At 40.4% G+C, this 18183-nt stretch overlaps 2 protein-coding genes and 1 long non-coding RNA gene across 17 annotated transcripts in view; 2 read left to right on the forward strand and 1 right to left on the reverse strand.

The window, feature by feature from the left end:
• The window catches only part of SHC4 (SHC adaptor protein 4), a 26737-nt gene extending 12691 nt beyond the window's left edge, over positions 1-14046 (forward strand). For 2 of the 3 annotated variants that reach the window (XM_023933990.2, XM_023933992.2), the window contains 10 exons: positions 498-561; positions 1486-1605; positions 2682-2735; positions 4857-4908; positions 5262-5388; positions 7340-7517; positions 8813-8873; positions 10253-10435; positions 11900-12153; positions 12834-14046. In XM_023933990.2, coding sequence (XP_023789758.1) covers positions 498-561; positions 1486-1605; positions 2682-2735; positions 4857-4908; positions 5262-5388; positions 7340-7517; positions 8813-8873; positions 10253-10435; positions 11900-12153; positions 12834-12989 — 1249 coding nt within the window. In that variant the 3' untranslated portion in view covers positions 12990-14046. The remainder of the gene's footprint in view (positions 1-497; positions 562-1485; positions 1606-2681; positions 2736-4856; positions 4909-5261; positions 5389-7339; positions 7518-8812; positions 8874-10252; positions 10436-11899; positions 12154-12833) is intronic. The other variant, XM_023933991.2, reaches the window with a different exon arrangement.
• On the reverse strand, positions 993-16186 carry LOC147650696 (uncharacterized). 2 transcript variants are annotated; one of them, XR_015276091.1, is made up of 3 exons: positions 12803-16186; positions 1313-1935; positions 993-1128 (listed from the first exon to the last, which is right to left on the reverse strand). It is a non-coding gene; the product is annotated as an uncharacterized LOC147650696 (long non-coding RNA). The 2 variants fall into 2 exon arrangements; XR_015276090.1 differs by lacking the exon at positions 12803-16186 and adding an exon at positions 9518-10254.
• CEP152 (centrosomal protein 152) overlaps positions 15913-18183 on the forward strand; it is a 22154-nt gene continuing 19883 nt past the window's right edge. For 4 of the 12 annotated variants that reach the window (XM_023933987.2, XM_023933989.2, XM_023933988.2 and 1 more), the window contains exons 1-2: positions 16279-16521; positions 17666-17788. In XM_023933987.2, coding sequence (XP_023789755.2) covers positions 17702-17788 — 87 coding nt within the window. In that variant the 5' untranslated portion in view covers positions 16279-16521; positions 17666-17701. Of the gene's footprint in view, positions 16680-17665; positions 17789-18183 lie in introns of all 12 variants that reach the window. The other 8 variants (XM_086849968.1, XM_086849964.1, XM_086849970.1 and 5 more) reach the window with 5 other exon arrangements.

Consider the following 18183-nt stretch of genomic DNA (forward strand, 5'->3'; position numbering starts at 1 on the left):
AAGGCTAGTGGTGTTTTCCTCCCACACACACCCCGGAATCTGGAAACAGACAAACTTTCCCAACCAACTTGTTTCCTGATTATGTCTTTGGATAATAATTCAATAATACAAACAAATAATTAAACAAATTCCCTTCCCCTTTAGAACCAGACAAAAACCCAGCCTTGGAAGATAAGCCGCAAGAGGAAGGCTGAGGCTCAAAGTGTCCAGTATGGGACCCTAAGCCTGAGGAGATGACTGCTGAATCACTGTATTTTGTTAAATAGTTCTTTTGGTTGATTTTGGTGGGGTTTTTTTGGTTTTTTTTTTTGTTTGTTTGTTTTTTGTTTTTTTAACTGTGGAAGGAAAGAAGAAAGAAAAACAACTGTGAAAAACCTTCCAGAAGATTTAAGAGTTCATAAGTGGGCTGATAACAATAAATTGCAGAGTTGCTGGCTCTGTTACAGATGGTGCATGTGAAATGATCCAACAGTTTGTGCTGTATTTTTTATTTGCAGGGAAGCAATAAGCCGACTGTGTGAAGCTGTGTCGGGTACAAATGGAGCTATAAAAAAGCGGAAGGTAAATCCTGTTTCAGCTCAACAATTATTTTTCTATATCTGCTTTTGATAAGCTGGATACATGATTCCCTAACAGGCTTCAGTCCGTGCTGGAATTAGCTCACATTAATCCATCCAAACTCAGCCTGGATAACAAGGAAATGCTGGTAGCAGAGTGTTTAGCCTGCTTGGTTTAGGGTTGAGTCTATGCCCTACTTTATTTTTCTTAGGATTAATGCTTTTCACAGGGTTCCTGCTTCTACAAGCTATTGCAGTGTGTGGTGCTTTACAAGTTTTAGGCTTTGGCTGCTACATTATTGGATTTTTTGTTTGTTTGTTTGTTTGTCTGTTTGGTTTTTTGTTTGTTTTTTTTTGGTTTGCAAGAGGGAGCTGATTCACTGGAAGATTATCTGCTGCTTATTTACATATACAAAAAACAAAACAAAACTAAAATGGCAGTGTTTAATGGATTTTATTAACTAACTTGGATGCAATGAGGGGCAACATCAGGGTTACTGTTGGGTTGTGTCCAGTGGAACTTACTGATTTCCTTCTGTAACTGTGGTGCTCAAGAGGAATGAACTTGATCCTGAAAAAGGAATACATGAGAGAGTTATTTGCTTTACCCAGAAACACTTCATCCTCCAAAACAAAGAAGAGTTCAGAAAGAAAATTGCACATTCTGAATTACTGAGCCAGCTATAACATTTAGCTCACTGGGATTTTGCTTTAAAACTTTTTTTTCCCATTATTGACATAAAATCCATTCTTACCAGTATTGCATTCGGAGCTGATGTTTGTTAGATCCATTTGTGTTTGATCAAGCCATTATCCTTGCTCCATTGAAAGTCTCAATAAGATATCATTAAAGCTCCTTGACTTTGATATGTTTCTGCCCCTCACAGACTGGGCTGACAGCCTCTTTCTTTTGTTTCTTTGTTCAAAGCCTCCAGTGAAGTTTCTGTCTTCTGTACTTGGCAAAAGTAACCTTCAGTTTTCTGGCATGAATATAAAGCTGACCATTTCAACAAGCAGCCTCACTTTGATTAATGCTGACACACAGCAGGTAGGATACATGTAATCAGTGTCCTTTTCTCCATGCTACAGTTTTCTCCTCCTTTGTGGCTTCTGACAGAAGGCTGTGCCCTCCAAAGAGAAAGAAGCACCCTTTAGCAGACCTGTGGGTGTCTGGTGGAGCTGAATTACATGATGCCTCTGGATTTAAAAATGAAAGCACTTTGGAGGAATTGACATACAGCACAGGTCTTTTTTGTCCATGATGGTGTTCCATGGGGAGGGATCCTTGAGCACCTGGCAAACTGTTTCTCTGGATGTGTTTGCCTGTAAAGTACCTAATGAACAAGGCACTAGTCCCAACCGTAGTTTATGACAAGTCCTAGGAGGGAAAAAAAAGTATATAGATATTAAATCAGAGCTTGACTTTGGTGTCACTCAAAGCTGTTTTACAGCTGGATAATACATGTGTAGAATCAATTATACTGTGTAAAGTTTCTAGGCCCCATTGAGGTGTGTTCCTGAGAGCCTGTGTTTACTCGGAACAAGGCTGTGCTCCCTTCCTTCTTGGCAGATATGATAAGGATCTCAGTCCTGCCCGCTTAATTCCTCCCTCAGATGTTGGTATTGGCTCCCTGAGTGACCTCACCCTGGGCCAGCAGCAAGTTTCAAGCTTCAAGCTGGAGCAGGGGAACATCAGGGAAGTTGTTTTGGCTCACTGGCTCTGAGGAATGCTGCACTGAGCTGGTTCCATGCTGAGCATCAAGGAGTCCTTAGGGGTTTGTCTGTAGTGCAGAGGTCTCATGTCCATTGGACATCTGCTCCACAAGGGGATTAGGACACCAGGTTTCCCTTCCTTTTGGGTACAATTAGAAGCTGGTAGTTGAATTAATTCTGAAGACCCTTTAAGGAAGATTACTCAGGGATCTAGACTTTGCTAAACATGAATGAATAGTCTCAAAAATATTTTTATCTCCTATTTTTATCTCCTTTCTTCCTAAATAATACATGCATAAATTAATAAATGGGATTGTTATGAATACTTGCTTGTTCTATGAAGACATATGTTCTGATGTCTTCTAATGTGTGGCCCAAGAACATGTTTAATTAGTCTGTTATGCTTTTCAGATTATTGCCAACCACCACATGCAGTCCATCTCATTTGCTTCTGGAGGTGACCCAGTAAGTATTGATTTATTAAATCTACTTCTGCAGGTATAATGAACTCATTTAATAATTGTTACCTGGAAATACTTTGCTTCATCCCTTCATTCCACAAGCACTAACAGAGTACACTGCACTTCTGGATCATGACCAGCAGTACAAGAAAACTGGAGGGCTGACATTGAAAAGGAAATGTGGAATAGTGACTCAGAGCATCTTTAATAGATACATACAGTTAACTTTCCTGTTGCCCATCAGTGAGCCTTAGTCCATTCAAAAGCCCTCTTACTTCAAGTCAGAGGTTTTTTATTCTATTCCAAACTCTTTACTGCAATGATTGTGAGCAGGAAATGTCATCTATCTGGGTTGGATAAGTAATTCCTTAGGGCTTATTTATATTTTTTAGTGGTTTTTTATATTGTTATCCTGCACTGGTCTTGCACAGTGACTTCAGATTTCATTGGCTACACAGGGCTGGGTTTGGTCAGTGCTTAATAGCAAGGCCAGCAAGTGATGTGCATGCACACAGATGTGCTGCAGGAAACGGGCTTGGTGGAGCAGCTGCTGACACTTCTTACTGGGAGGATGTGTAAGACAGAGGTCTTGCTCATCAGGGGTAACTATAAATCTAGTAGCCCTTCACATAAGGGTCAATTTTGCTGTCTTGTTCAGCTAATTTTTTCAAAATTCTGTTTACATTTAAAATGGGAGATAGTTTCCACAGGACCTGTGTGTTTCCACCTGCCCCACATTCAGGGTCTAGGTGAAGTTCAGTGTTGCTTTGGGCTGTGAAGGACTAGCACTATTCTGCCTGATAATTAAGCATATTCTGGCTTTATTTTAAAGTCAAGTCATCCAGGCACCTGCATAAACATTAAAAAGACATAAAAAATAGCAGGTACTGCTCCAGTTACTTTAGATTCTAGTCGTTCCCTAGATATGATTTACTTTAAAATATCTATCCTGAAATATTTATGAACTTTAAGAAAAACTTGAAAGAAAAAGGAAGGAAATTGAGTTCACTAGATGCATAAAAAATATTTAGCCTGCTTTTTTTTAATGATAATAACTTCAGAGATTAAAAAAAAAATAAATATCTGGGACAAGTTCTGCTGGCCCTAAGACCTGCCTCTTGTGTCATTCATTGTGAATTATTAAATGATTGTTCTTGTGCATATTGCGAATTGGGCCTTGTTTCCTGCCAGCTGATTGCATCTTCCCTCAAGAGAGCCATGCCTTTAAGCTGTGAATTACATTTTCCCTGTCCTACCTTAAAGATCCAAAATAACAAAATGCATCTTTAATAATTAAGAGAATGTTATTCATTACCTCACCAATTTGACTATAACACTGAATTATCAAGCTACACTTTGCTTTTGCGGTATCATTAGAAATGTTTTCTATTCCAGTTCCCTTTTCAGTTTGACTAGAAAAAGAGGATTATTTCAGTGCTGGCTAGAAAGAGAATCAGAAACAGAAAACTGATTATACTGAGACTGTCTGATCTCAGCAGCAGCTTTAAGATCCAGGGTAACTTAACCTGATTGTAGCCAGACGAAAATTGGGCAGGAGCAATAGAGATCAGAAAACCATTTTATTCTGCATAATTTTAGAGTTTAACTTTTCTCTATTGCTACAAACCGGGAACATTGGAAACTTATCCTTTGTAGTACATTAGCACTATTTTATCTTCCACTGATTCTGGTAAGGACTGTCCCAACCAAAAGCTGTGACCAGCAGTCACACAGCCCTGATGTGTTACACAGGAAAGGCTGGGAGCTCCATGGAGCAGTGGCAGGAGCAGAATTGCCTGCTGATGAGGCACCAGTTGTGTTTCTACTCCTGCTACAGAGCTGGAATTGAATACATGATTTATCGAAGACCCAAAAGATGCTAAATGGTCTAATGCATTTTTTTAGAAGAAAAAGAATATGGGATGATTACTGTGTTGATAGCCATCAGTGTGTCACTGATATTTTCCTTGGTTCACTTTGCTAGTACCTCTGGTTGTTTTTCCCTGAAAGAAGTGTGCATTTTAAAGCCAAAAAATATGTCTGTCTATATGTAATTGCTGTGCTGTGGTGATAGGGTTGTTCATAATTGCAGTGTTCAAGACATTTGATGTCTTCTCTCCTGTAGGATACAACAGACTACGTGGCATATGTAGCAAAAGACCCTGTTAATCAGAGAGGTATTGAAACAAGTTTCCAATTGTTATATGTGTTTAAATGATTGCTTTATTTGTATATAACAAGGAATTGCTTGAGTTTTAAAATAAACAAGCTACTGAACAGCTCAATACTCTGTACAATTTCTGGCTTTGCTGTATGTATAGGGGTAATAGTATGCAGGCTGTGGCTATAAATGCCACGTTCTTTGTGCAAGGAAGTGGGAATCTGCAGGTCAGACTAAAGCTGTACTGAAGGCTGCTGGCTCCATGAAGGGGTAGGAGCCTTGCTTTTATGCTATAAGCAATATAGCATGAGTCTCTGCTTTCTGGTATAAACTGCATTTACTTAATTAAAGTAAAGTGTCTCTTTTCAGCATGCCACATCCTGGAATGTCCTAATGGGATGGCACAGGAGGTGATCAACACCATAGGGCAGGCTTTTGAGCTCCGGTTCAGGCAGTACCTGAAGAACCCCTCTAGCCTGATTACATCTAATGAAAGGTCAGCACATTCTCAGTCACAAAAGAGCGATCCGTAAGATGCTTTAAATATACTTTCTGGACACAGGATAATTCTAATATGTCTAATTCTATGCCTGTAAGTGCAGTGTATAAGAGACCAAAATTAGCTTATTCCAGTGAACTCCATTTTTTTTGGTGACATTTGTACAGGTGCAGAACAGAGAATTAAGCTGTATTGTTCCTTAGATAAAGCAGCCTTATTTTAAGTCATGCAAATTGAACAAATGTTCAAATTACTCTGCCCAAGTAAGTTCAGATCTATAAATAGCAGAAACACACACAGACTGAGCTCAGTCCTGACCTGTGCCAAGTTTAAGCTTGCTGCGGCTGTGGAAAGTGTGTGGTGGGGAAAAAAAGCCATTTTATTTCACCTTTCTGCTATTCTGCTCATGTCCTGGCTGCAGCCTCAGTTTTCACCTGGCATGACTTATATCAGCCTCGTGAACTGAAATAAGCACAGCCACCACCTGGCACTTTAAAGTGTGAAGCCCTGTCTTCCGCACATTGCCCGAAATACAGGGCCTAGATTAGTTTCTGGACCACAATTCCCCATTTCAATTACCCTTCTTCCATTGCAATGGGGTCACAATTCTTGCTCTAATTTATGGCTCTCCTCACAGACTAGCCATGCCTATTTTTCTCAGGTTTCTTTTTTACTATAACACAAATTTGCCTGCTACTTGCCATGAGTAGGTAAAGCTGTGGCACTATTTACCTGTACCCTGAGAACAGGAGTCCTGAGCAGGCAGTGTCACTGGAACAGGGCCTAATGCATCACAGCAGAGCTGGTTTTGTATATAAATGCAACTCCAGTTTATATTTATTTCAATGTATATGGTGGTTCTTGCCATTCCACTGCTAAACTGGTCTGTTTTTCCTTGGGTAAATAACCAGAGGAAAAGCCTTTCTTTCCTAAGAAACCCTGCTAGGTTATGTCACAAGTAGCATAGGAGCAGGGAAAGATGGAAGAGGGTAATTAGATTTCCTCCTTGAGCATAACCCACAGTCAGCCTTGGAGAATGGTGCTTGGGCAGAGGAGTCGGATATTGCTGTGTGAATGAGTCACTCCCTTCCAAACTACTATGAATCACATAATCAAATACTTGTACTGCATATCACATAATCAACTACTTGAACTTTATCTCTTTCCTGCTCATGGCCTTTTATCCAATTATACTCTTGTTAATCAGAGAAGTAAGATTTCAGATGAGTTTTTTTATTTTGGGACCGGAGACAGTACAGGAAGCACCTAGTTGTTTTGCAGTGTATCAGCTGTACATTTAAACTATCATCATTCTGGTTTAGCTCAAAAAAAACATTGTGTGCTCTTCTTCATGCCATTCAGTGCTCCTTTCAAGCTGAACCAGAATATTGATTGTGGTTATTAAAGTCAGAGTAAATGCCACTGAGGACTGCTACTTTTCTTTTTTTTTTTTTCCCCCCTCTCTTTTATTTTTTTTAGCAATATTTGATTTTATAAAACAGTTGCAGGCTTGTCTGACTAAATGCTATGAGATTTAAATTTTTCTCTTGAAGTCTGGCCACGCCCCAGCAATCTCTAGATTTATAGAGTTCAGTCAAGAAGCCACAAGAATTATTTTTATGGTCAACATTCTGGATACCTTAATGAACAATGCATTGGAATTCTCATAGTTTCAGTAGTTGCCTCTTACCTTTTCTTTGACCTGAAAATATATCTGGGCTGCCTGGTGCTAATGAAATGACTGTACCTCCCTTTAATCAAACTGTCATGACTATTTTAATTCAGGAAAAATAAACAGATCTGAAAGTTCCGGCCCAAAGCCCTTTACAGCCTCCATATGGCGGATCAGTGTATTGTGCCTTGTGCAGATACTCGGGATGTTTGCCTACACTAGAAAGCAATTGATTACATCAGAAGCTTAATTTTTTTCCCCCCATATTTTTTTCAGCGAGGCAGCAAATGCTAATGGATCAGCTGGGAATTCACAGGAGAGGGAGGACCATGAATATTACAACGAAATTCCAGGGAAGGAACCTCCCACCGGTGGAGTGTTAGACATGCGAATGAAAGTGCAGACAGACCAAAGGGCTAAGTGTCCTGTCCAGTGCAAAAAGCAGTACTGCTCAGTAAGTACAGCATCTGCTGCGATAAAAATTCACTGCCTATTATGGGAATGAATAATAAAATGTTTCTGTGGTGTTAAAGCACGGCATTAACATCAGAACCAGGTCCTGATTATCCTGGGAAAAGGTTTTTTTAGGCTAGATTTAATGATGCTTAGTACATAATTGAATCCCAAAGCACTTTCTGAATATTAACTGGTTTGTCCTTAGAGTACTTTCAGGAGACCAAGTAATATTCCCTTGTTCACTCATTAGCTCTGAGAAGAAAATAGATACCAATTTAAATGGCTTGTTGGAGAGAACATCTGCAAAATCTGGGACCTCCTGGCTCCTGATTCTGTGATCTAATAAATATTTCATTCTGTCCATTATGCTCTACAACTTATACATATAACATTGACTGATTGCAATATATATACAATATTCATTACTCTTGGATTATTTCAAGAAGTTCTGTTAAATCAGCAAATGATATCTGTGGCCTGGGATAGTGGGAAATAAAACAGGGGGTAAAACAAGACAAGTTCAGACTGGCTGCACAGATTTCAGAGCCTGCTGTGCGAGGCCTTGGGAGCACCATCCTTTCCGTGCACAGGAAAGAAGGCACCACCACTTGGCTCAGAGGGAGCACACTCAGATGTGCCTGCTGGAATCCAGGTGGTTCTGTCTAAAAACTTGCTGCTCCCAAGTGTTATTTGTATTTGGTGTCAACTGCTGCGTGTTCCTGTGCTACTGCTCCATACATTTTTTTGTTAACATGAACCATGCTCTGCATATCAGGTTCCCACCTCCACAACAGTTCTCTAATTCTAAAAATGTTTTACTATATCCAGAGTTTGCACCTGATGATCACCAGTGTTGTTGCAAGGAGTTACCCTGCATGTAAATGCAAATGCCTTTTTCCCATGGGGTGTTACTTTTTGGTTTTCCTTTCTCTTTCAGTGCTGCTCAGACAATTTAGTAACCATTTCACGTTCAAACCATGATATCTGTAGTTGATTTTATGAAAGGACATTTATTAGAAAATCTGAGCTTTCTTACCTAGGAGTTATGCTGTATATATACTAAACATTAGCTACATTAACTGGGCAGGTATATGAGCTTTGAGTCCAGATGTGGAGAGTAAAAGAAGAACGAAGCGTACCGGTGTGAAATATTATTTAAGGAGATGGGAATTTTTTGGTGAAGAACATGTTTAATTACCTGCATGTCTATTAACTAATGCATGGATGTTTTGGAGTTACCTGAGTTTTTCTAGAGGACTACTGTATGTGACTGATTTTAAAATTTTTCTACAGACAGGCAGCCCAACCTTCATCAATATATATGAAAATTGTCCAGAAGAAAACAAAACTGTGGGTATGTACTCTCTTTTCCTTCTCATGCATACGCTGAACTATCCAGGGCAGGCTGCCTGGAAGAGCTGCCCCTTGGCTTTCAATACAATGGTGAAAAGTGTTCTACTTAGTGGGTCATTTTTAGTTCCCTAGATGAAGGGCAGACAAAAAAGCCTTACAGCTTTTCTAAAGGCCACTAATCTATCTTCATGTCTGCTGGCAGACTTACTCATTTTACTTCTCATGATACTGTACAGTAGCTCTTTGTGGGTTTTTTTATTCTCTTTCATACTCTTTGTTGTTTTATTCCCTTTCTTCATAGCATTTAAAAAAGGAAGATACTTCATTACTTATCAGTCTCTGAATATATCCCTTCTCCTACAAATGCTCAATGAGGTCCAAAGTATCAGCATCGGGTTGTTCCAACAGAGACTGGGCCCTTGGTTCCAGCATCCCTGGCTTCTCAGTATGACTGTGCCCTTCCCCTGCTTTAGGCAGCTTTGTGCCCAGGATCAATTTGCCTTTAGCAAAACCTGATGTCAGGGACCCCAGGAGATCATCAGCCTCTATCCCTTTCTGGACTTTCTTTGCCACAGCTGATGCCCTGAGTGCATTTCCTCAGCTCCTCTCTTTCACTGCACAATGAGATCCTTTCTGAATTCCCACCTGCACGGCTCTGAAGCAATCCATTATGCTGTCTGCAGGGGATACTTCAGGTTCTTGTTTTATTTCCAATTCAAAGAAAGGAGAATCAAATGGTTTCTACAAAAAGAGGGTGAACAAATAAAAGAATGAATGAATAGATCTATGAATAAAACGTTTGTTGAAGAGCAAAAGTATGCCTGCTATTTGGCTAACTGAAGTGCTATTATTTTCAAGCCCTGCAGGGGATATTCTGTTAGCCTCTTCCTAGGCTTGGATCCTAACCTGCCAGATGTGGCTTTGGTTCTCCAGGCAGAGCCTCAAAGCACCAGTCTCCTCCATCTCTCCCTTCTCCACCAGAATAGCAAGAGAGAGAATTGCTCAGCTTCCCACAAGCTCTTTTTGTGGTGCAGAGAGGAAGGAAAGGGTTTTGCAACAAATAACATATATAGTTTGTGTTTCTGTAGAGGCATATGTATTAATTTCTTTCCAATATGTGGGGGGTTCACTGCTGACATTGACTGAAGCAGAACTGAACCAGTGCAGAACATTTCTGAAAACTTCATTCTAATTAATTTTGGACCTCATGCCTTCTAGACAGACGGAAAAATAAATTCATTTACATTTTTCTGTTCTTTCTGAATTACCTTAGTTGGCTATAAAGAAGAACATAATTCCTGTTTCAGCTTTTACAGTTGCTTAAAGCTGAGTTTAAAAAAAAAAAAAAGGAAATCTGTGCATACTATATACTAATTGCAGGTAATTGTGATGAAAGATCACAGAAGACAATAAAAGAGAATCCTGCCTCATTGAAACCTGCCTACAAAGCAGATCTCTTTGATGATCCATGTTACATCAACACCCAGTCCCTGCAGTCTGCAGCCTGTGCAGCCCGAGGTCCAGCAACAGCACAGATCCCTGGGAGCCCTCTGCGCCAGGCCAGTAGGTTCCCATTGTGATGCCATACCTGTCTAAGCACTGGAAGGAGGGGGGCTTCTCATCTCTCTGCATGGAGAAAGATTTGGGTTTCCCATAAGAAATACAGAAAAGGTGGAAGAAATCTATCATGGTTGTTCTTTTTCCTTGCTTGATTCAAGAGAAAGGGGATTAAAGAGCAAAAGTAGTTATGGTAAACAAGCAGAGTAACCTTTCATCTTCTGTAGTTGATTGATGACAGTAAATAGAGTGCCACAGGTATTAAAAAGCAAGTCTTTAGGATGATATGAGCTTGGGACTGCACCTTGCCTCAAGGAAAAGGGTTCTCCTGTATGCTCGAGGTCTTAACCACTCTAAAGTGGACATGATCTCAGATGCCTTTGCTTCACAGGCAGTAGCCTACAAGATTAACATGGGGTTATTGTGACTGTCTTTTCTCAGTTCTTCCTTAAACAACCATTGAATCTCATCCAATATTTTCTAAATCAAACGTTTTGATCTGTGGTATCAATGAAATGTATGTCAAAACTTGATTTATAGACTCAAAGTGGTGGATATCCATTGAATGATTATATAGTTGCTACTGATTGTCCTCATTATTGAATATACTTTATTAGTTTTGCCTTTTATGGTTTCCCACTGAGTATTTTCTGTCAGAGTTGGCTCCACACAAGAAAGTGGGAAAAGGACTGCACAATAAAGGAAACACAATAAAGAAATCTGTGATAGTTGAGACATTTCCAACTTGGGACTGTATCATGCTCTAAAATGAACTGCCTATATCCTGAGGAGCCTTAGGTTGCACAATTCCATTGAAGAAGTGGTATCCGCTTATTTTCCTTAGAAGAATCCTGCCTGTGAATCATTTGCAGTCTGACTGGCTATATCCCAAACCACCCAGTTTTTTCAGTACATTTGGTAATTGTTCGTTTTTTAACAGCAAATGCATCATGCTGTAATCCTTCCCTTCTGGCTGCATTGGCTATGTTGTCTTACATTCCTGCACATAGCTGGAGCCACTCAACATGACTCTCCCAATCATCTGTGACAATCTCTTCAGAGCTTGTTAAGGAAGAAGGAAAAACAAGATCTTAAGGGGAAAAAAAAGCTAAAAAGCCAGCAAAAAAACTTGTTTTCACAGGGAAGATTTGCTTTTTTCATACAAAGAAATAAAACCCCAAGCTAGCACAGCATCAGAAAATTTCCTGTTTCTAATCCCTGTTGCCTAGCGACCAAAGGCTTTCCCATCTAAGGTAGGGGAAGAGGTGGTGTGATAATTTTGCCTAATGCACTGGAGGGTCATGAGCATTCATGTATGCATATTCTTACAGTCTGTAAGGATGGTTTGATCACAGGTTCAAGACTGAATCATTTGAATTTTTTAAAAGCTATTAAAAATATTGGCTTGCATCCTTTTAGGATGAAGTTTTAGGTGAAGTGTCCAATACATTCCCTTTCATTTAATTTTAGAGTTACCGGAACCTGTTCAGCAGAGTGCCACAAGCAACACAGCTGGTCTCTGTGTTCTGCCACAAATAAAGCAACAGCTAAAGAATGAAGATTGTTACCATGGCAAATTGAACAGGAAAGCAGCAGAGAGCCTCTTAGTGAATGACGGGGATTTTCTGGTACGAGAGAGCACAACGTCACCTGGTCAGTATGTCCTCAGTGGACTTCAGGGAGGGCAGGCAAAGCATCTACTCTTGGTGGATCCTGAGGGCAAGGTATGAATATTTCATTTAATGAAATTTCAGTGCTGCTCAGGTATTTCAATCAAAATGCAAGGGTGCATTCCATGAAGTGGAACTGATTTGATTCCATACACGTTAATTTAAATATAGGCAGGGGCTGCAGTTGGTTTGAAAGTTCAAAAACTTATAAGCACTGAAGTACCATGGAAGTAGCAGTGAGGAACTTAAATACTGTTAGTCCAGGTGCTGATAATTAGTGTATACATTTAACACATCCTTCGAACTATTAGTGCTAGGAAAAAATAACCCTATCCTTAATTACGAATTTCTGGATACAGAAAAGGTTTGTTGTCACTTCAATTCTACTTTCTTCTGCTCTGGGTTAGAAGAGCAGTCTTGAGTGACATTTCTGAAGACAAAGTAAATCAGAAAAGTAATCCTCAATGGGATTAGGGGAAAATATCTCTCTCTGTGGAGGAAAACACAAGGTTATTTCATTCCCCTGCAGAATGCAGAATCAGCCCAGTTTAAATACAGCCTCTTTACTTTTCCACTGCTTTTCATGTGAGCTAATGGTGGGTCAAAGGATAGGTCTGAATTGCTGTGTACAGCCTGATGATCCTGCTCAAGTGCCTTTTAATGTGATAGGTTCATGTCCAACAAGTTATAAGCACAATCTAACCTTAAATATATTCTTTTGCATCTTCCACTAGGTGAGAACCAAAGACCATATATTTGATAGTGTGGGTCATCTTATTCAGTATCACATGGAAAATAATTTGCCAATCATCTCTTCTGGAAGTGAAGTGAGCTTGAAGCAGCCTGTAAGGAAAGAGAGTAATATGGGGCACATGCAATACCACAAATAATCCCGTGGATCTCACAAATCCCAAGACAATTCATACCTGAACTTTCTCTTATGAAGACCTGTCAAAAAAATAGACTGCACTTTCTGCTGCTGTTCCAGAAGAAGCCCTTTTGTGTGTGTATGTATGAATATATGTATATGTGTATATCTATGTAGATCTATAGAGATCAACAAGCATAGTTATATAGATACATATAATCTTAACAAAATTACACCTTCAGAGTGTGAGATTCATTTGTCAGAAGGTATTTTAGACATGCACAAATGTCACTTTCAAGGTCATACTGAATCAGTAACTATTTAAAAGCACAATTAAAATTCTACATACAAAAGCTCACTTGAAAGAACTGCTGGAACATTAGTATGTGCCTTTTAGCATAGACTTATTGAAACCAATATTATTTATACTGAATTAGTTTTGGGTGGTTAAACAAACATGTCTAAGCTTTTAACTATTTGCCAAAAACAAGTACAATTTGAATATTAATAAAATGTCATCTTCTTTCAACAGACACTAACAATTTAATTTTGCTTGTAACAGCACTTTACTAGCAAGTCACATTTGAAATGAGTAACATTCACAATACAGAAACATTGTCCACTTTCTTAATAATTTTTGTCACTGTCTGACTACTCAAAGATTTGAGATTATGAACATTTACAAAGTTGAAATTAATATATGTAATATAATTTTGGAATAGAACTTGTTAAGGGACAAGCATGCTAGATCTTAATATTTTTGTCTTGCATATGATTTTACTATTATTATCAATTAATATTGGAAACATCTTTTTAAAGGTAGGCTAAATATATTTTCATTGATTACATAGTTGTTTACAAACTAGAAAAGCTGAACAAAACTAATGATACATTTTGGGAGAAAATGATTTAAAAGACGTTAGAACTTTGCATGTGTCCTTATTCAGTGTTCTTTCCAAAACAAGATAGTTTTCCCCTCTTCACGTAGAGTCCATTTGTTCCTAAACATGGAAAAATCTTTTAAAAGAAATCTATTCATTGTTTTGCCACAATAAATACTCTAAATATGAACAATCCTATATTCAGAGTGAACAGTGATTTATTTGGCTTCCTGTTGAAGAAACTGTGATTTAATAAGGGGCTGAAGAAAGGCAGGGGAGATTTGGGATATGAACTGGTAGTCCAGGTGATGGCCAAATTGTGCCTTTAAGACAAGCAATGTCCTCTAGCATGAACAGGCATAATTCTCTCTGTCTCCCGGCCCACCAGCTCAGTTCCTAAGGCAGACAATTGTGGAGTTCAGCAGTTGCTGGACATCTTGACCATAAAAAAATACATTATATTGGCTTGCTAGTGTTCATGGCAAATGGGACACTAATATGAGCTCTTTCCTCCAGAAAACAAGAGGTCTTATAAAATTATGGAAGACAAGCTTCCTTGGAGGGGAAAATATAAAAAGCCACACTTAGAGCCTAGAAAACATCTTTATTTTTATTCTCAGCTAATAGTCACTTCATTCTCTGATAATATGATTAAACTACTCAATTACATATACTGAAACAGTGAGACACTTTACAACATCAGTAGTTGATTTCCTTGCTAATAGTCTTTTGATACCTTGAAACTTCAGAGCTCGCAGCTCAAACTTATGCTCATTCTATCCTATGCAAGGTGCTCACCTGTGAAGGCCTCCAGCAACAGTTCATGCTGGAGCTCAGTGCCACAGCAAGAACAGCTTGTAAGAAACTAACTGGGATATCAGCCCCCAGCATAATATCCTTTATATTCTCACATCTTATCAAACTTCAGAATGTGCTTGATATGACTCTGAAGTAATGAAGCAAACCCAGCTACTTCTGTGGCATGTCAAGTGGAGAGAAAGACCCGCTGCTTTGATTTTTGCATCAAAGCTGAGTTTTATGACAGGTCATAGAAGGAAAATGTGCAGAATTCCACCTCTATTTTTAGTACAAAGGTACTCAGGACTTAAATAATAATAGCATTTGGAGCTGTGATAGTATGAGATCAAAGTTTTTTGACTTTGCCAGTCAAGATGCTGACTCAGGGACTTTTTTCACTTCACCAGTTTTCCCTTTACCTGTGAATAAGAACAGCCAGAACCAGTGTGTGATGTTTGGATCACACTATAATGCAGTCTGTGTCTGTCTTTGAATATCACTGTAAAAGTTTAAAAGACATAAATCTTTGTTCTGATGCTCCTGCATATTTTTAAGTGTCTGAAGCAGAACTGTGATGTAAAAAGGAAGGAAAGGGAGATAATTGGGTGTCAGTGCAATAAATAAGTATATCAAAATCTTTTGATGTGAGAGAAAACAGATAATCCAACTAATTGGAAATAAAAATCAAACACAACACACCCGTGCATTTTTCTAGAATAAACTACATTCATTCTCAGTTTTTGGTTTCTAGCATTTACATGCCTTCATTTAAGCTATTAATGCTGGTCTGTGGCCCAGCTGTCTCATGTAAAGTACACAGACAGCTCCTCTGTGGAAGTCTTAGAAATAACCATGCTAAAAAGAAAAAGTTGTCTGAATTTTAGAAAGCTTCCAAAATATTGTTCTTGAGAAACTCAGTGAATTTTCAGACACATTTAAACCCTTTTAAGTTCTTGTTTGAGTCATTTAATGCCTGTGAAAGTGATGAGAATTGGTTAATCTCTGTTCGAAAGAGAATCTAGAATCTAGAAACTAGAATCCTCTGGGGAAAATGGCTGATTTTGCCTATAATGTCACATTTACTAGACATAGCATGTTCGTTCTTTTTCAAACATGTATAATTTTCACTGAAACTCATGAACTGTTTGCTCCCATCAATAAAAATCCTCTAACAAATGACCCAAAGGTCTCTGCCCCGGGGTCCTTTCCCGCTGTCCGGGCTGAGGGCGAGGCACCAGGTGGGGCTGTTAAAAACGGACCCAACTCATTGTCAGCATTGCTTCCTGCCCGCGACTCTGCGCAGGCCTGTTCCTTCTGAGGAGGCTTGAATTTTTTTAAGAGAATGAGCGCTCACAGCAGAGCCGGTTTCCGAGCACCCAAACGAAGGCTGCCTGGGGAAGGTGCTGGGCCAGGAGAGCTTCCCGCGCAACCCCTCGCAGCCATCGTGACACAGTCGTGAGGCGCAGCTCGTAGGCTCGTGCCGTCACCCCGCGGCCGCGCGTCGCCAGGTGACCGCCACGTCCCGCTGCGAGATGGCGCCGCTGCTCGCCCGAGGAGACCCCCCCCCTCCACAAACCTCACACTGCCATTGGTGGTCTGCCTGACCAATCAGCTCTCCAGGCGCGTTCCCGCGACCATGCGCGCCCGCTTTCAAACAATCAGCGGGGGCGGGCCTGCGCTCCGCACGGCTGGGCGGGCTCTGTCCGCCGGTTGGTTCTCAGGACTGTCAATCAGCGCTGCTCAGGGCGGTTCTAGCCGCTGGTTGGTGCTCAGGACTGTCAATCAGCACGGCGGGCGCAAGCCGAGTGTGAGGCGGAAGAGCGGCGGGCCCGCTCCGGCGGTGGCTGTGGAGGGCGGGTGGCCCCGTCGGCTCAGGTGGGTTTCAGTGTCCGGGCCGCGCTTTGCCGCCGTCTCCGGCCCTGGAGGCCTCGCTGGAGCTGCACTGAATAACGGTGGCGTCGCCGTCTTTGAGGGCTGAGGTGGTGACGGCCAAGCTCGCCCCGCGCCCCTGGAGCTGCCTCCGGCCCATCCAGGTCCGGCTCTCCGGGGGAGGTCGCGGCTTTGGCGGCTGTGCACTCTCGTCCGGCTGCCTTCGATCCGGGGCTGGGGAGGGCCCTAGGGAAAGGGAACAGGGCCAGTGGTCGTGTTCAGCTGATGCGGTGTAGGGGAAGGGGATGTCTCAGAACCTCCTGTGCGAGCGGTCACGGGGATTAGAGGGGGTGCAACAGAGACAGGAGCCGCGTTGTGAGGCCTCCTGCCAGCTCTATTGGAGAGTCTCCTTGAACAGCATTGGTCAAGAAGGTCCTTTAAACTCGGCGAAGTGTCTTTTAAATTGGAAATAATGCTCTTGTAATGTTACATTATACCAAGTGAAGACTTCAGTATGTGCTACACCTGCATGCCCGAACAAGTACCTCTTCAAAAGGGGGCAATTTACCTTGTAAGCAAACGTGAACCAGCACTTATATACAGTAGCTTTCTGTGAACACACTGCTCAGTGTAGACAAGCCCTCGGGAGTCAAGACTCACTTCCTTCAGCAGTGAAATCTGCAATTGATGTGGTACTTTTAAGATTTCCGTGATGCTTTTCCTATTTTTCCTTTTGGAGCTGTTATCCAAATGTACAAGGAATAGCATTCTTTCAGTTTTTAATACAAAATATAGTTATCCTCTAGAAGAATACAAAGCAAGATGTAGAAGTGGAGGTAACTATCATCGTGTATCACATCATATGTATACTGTACAGCATTAGAACTTGCAGAAAATAATGTCTGGTTGTAAGTGAACTTCAGAAATTATTTAATGTCAGCTTATGAAAAACCCAAATAATTGTTTTAAATGTTGAATTCTTGGAAGTGTGTAGGCTTGGATATATGAGAAGCAAGTAAGTAATGTGCAATAACTGTTTAAAAATAATATTTTTGTGTATGGTTGGATAAGTAATTCAGGTGATGAGGATGGTGCTTTTTGATTCCTCTTGTATTTTACTCATGTGTGATGTTTTCCTGCCCTGTGATAGGTTTTGCTGGATACACAAAATCAGTATTAGAAAACAATGTCTCTTGACTTTGATAGTGGAGCTCTACAAACTCAACATGAAGATGAAGACTATGACCAAGAAGATTATGCAAGAGAACAAGAGGTGAAAAAGAATTAAATAATTTAGTTACCTTTAAGTTTAGCTTCTTCCTATCTTTTAAGTGTTTAAAAAGAAAGAAAGAAAAAGGTTTATGTAGTCTGGTAAGAGCAAAAGAGGGTGCAGACTGTGCCACTCTTGAAAAGCATAAAAAGTAAAGCTCAGGTGTGTTTTAGTTGTGGTGGCATTTTTCTCTGTTTGTGTCCAGTTGCCTGGTCCAGAGAAGATCACTAATTATTTCAGTGATGGCTTCTTGAACATAGTGATACTTACCGGCAAGTTCTTATCTGGATTTCCATCCAGACCTCTCAAGAGCATGTTTTGAATGTCCACTATTCTCTTGCCTGGAATTTAGAGAGGAGAAACCCTGGCATGATCAGTTTGCAGATCATGCTTTGAAA

This window comes from Cyanistes caeruleus, chromosome 13 (assembly GCF_971803275.1).
Source record: "Cyanistes caeruleus chromosome 13, bCyaCae1.hap1.1, whole genome shotgun sequence".
In the NCBI taxonomy this organism is placed as follows: Eukaryota; Metazoa; Chordata; class Aves; order Passeriformes; family Paridae; genus Cyanistes; species Cyanistes caeruleus.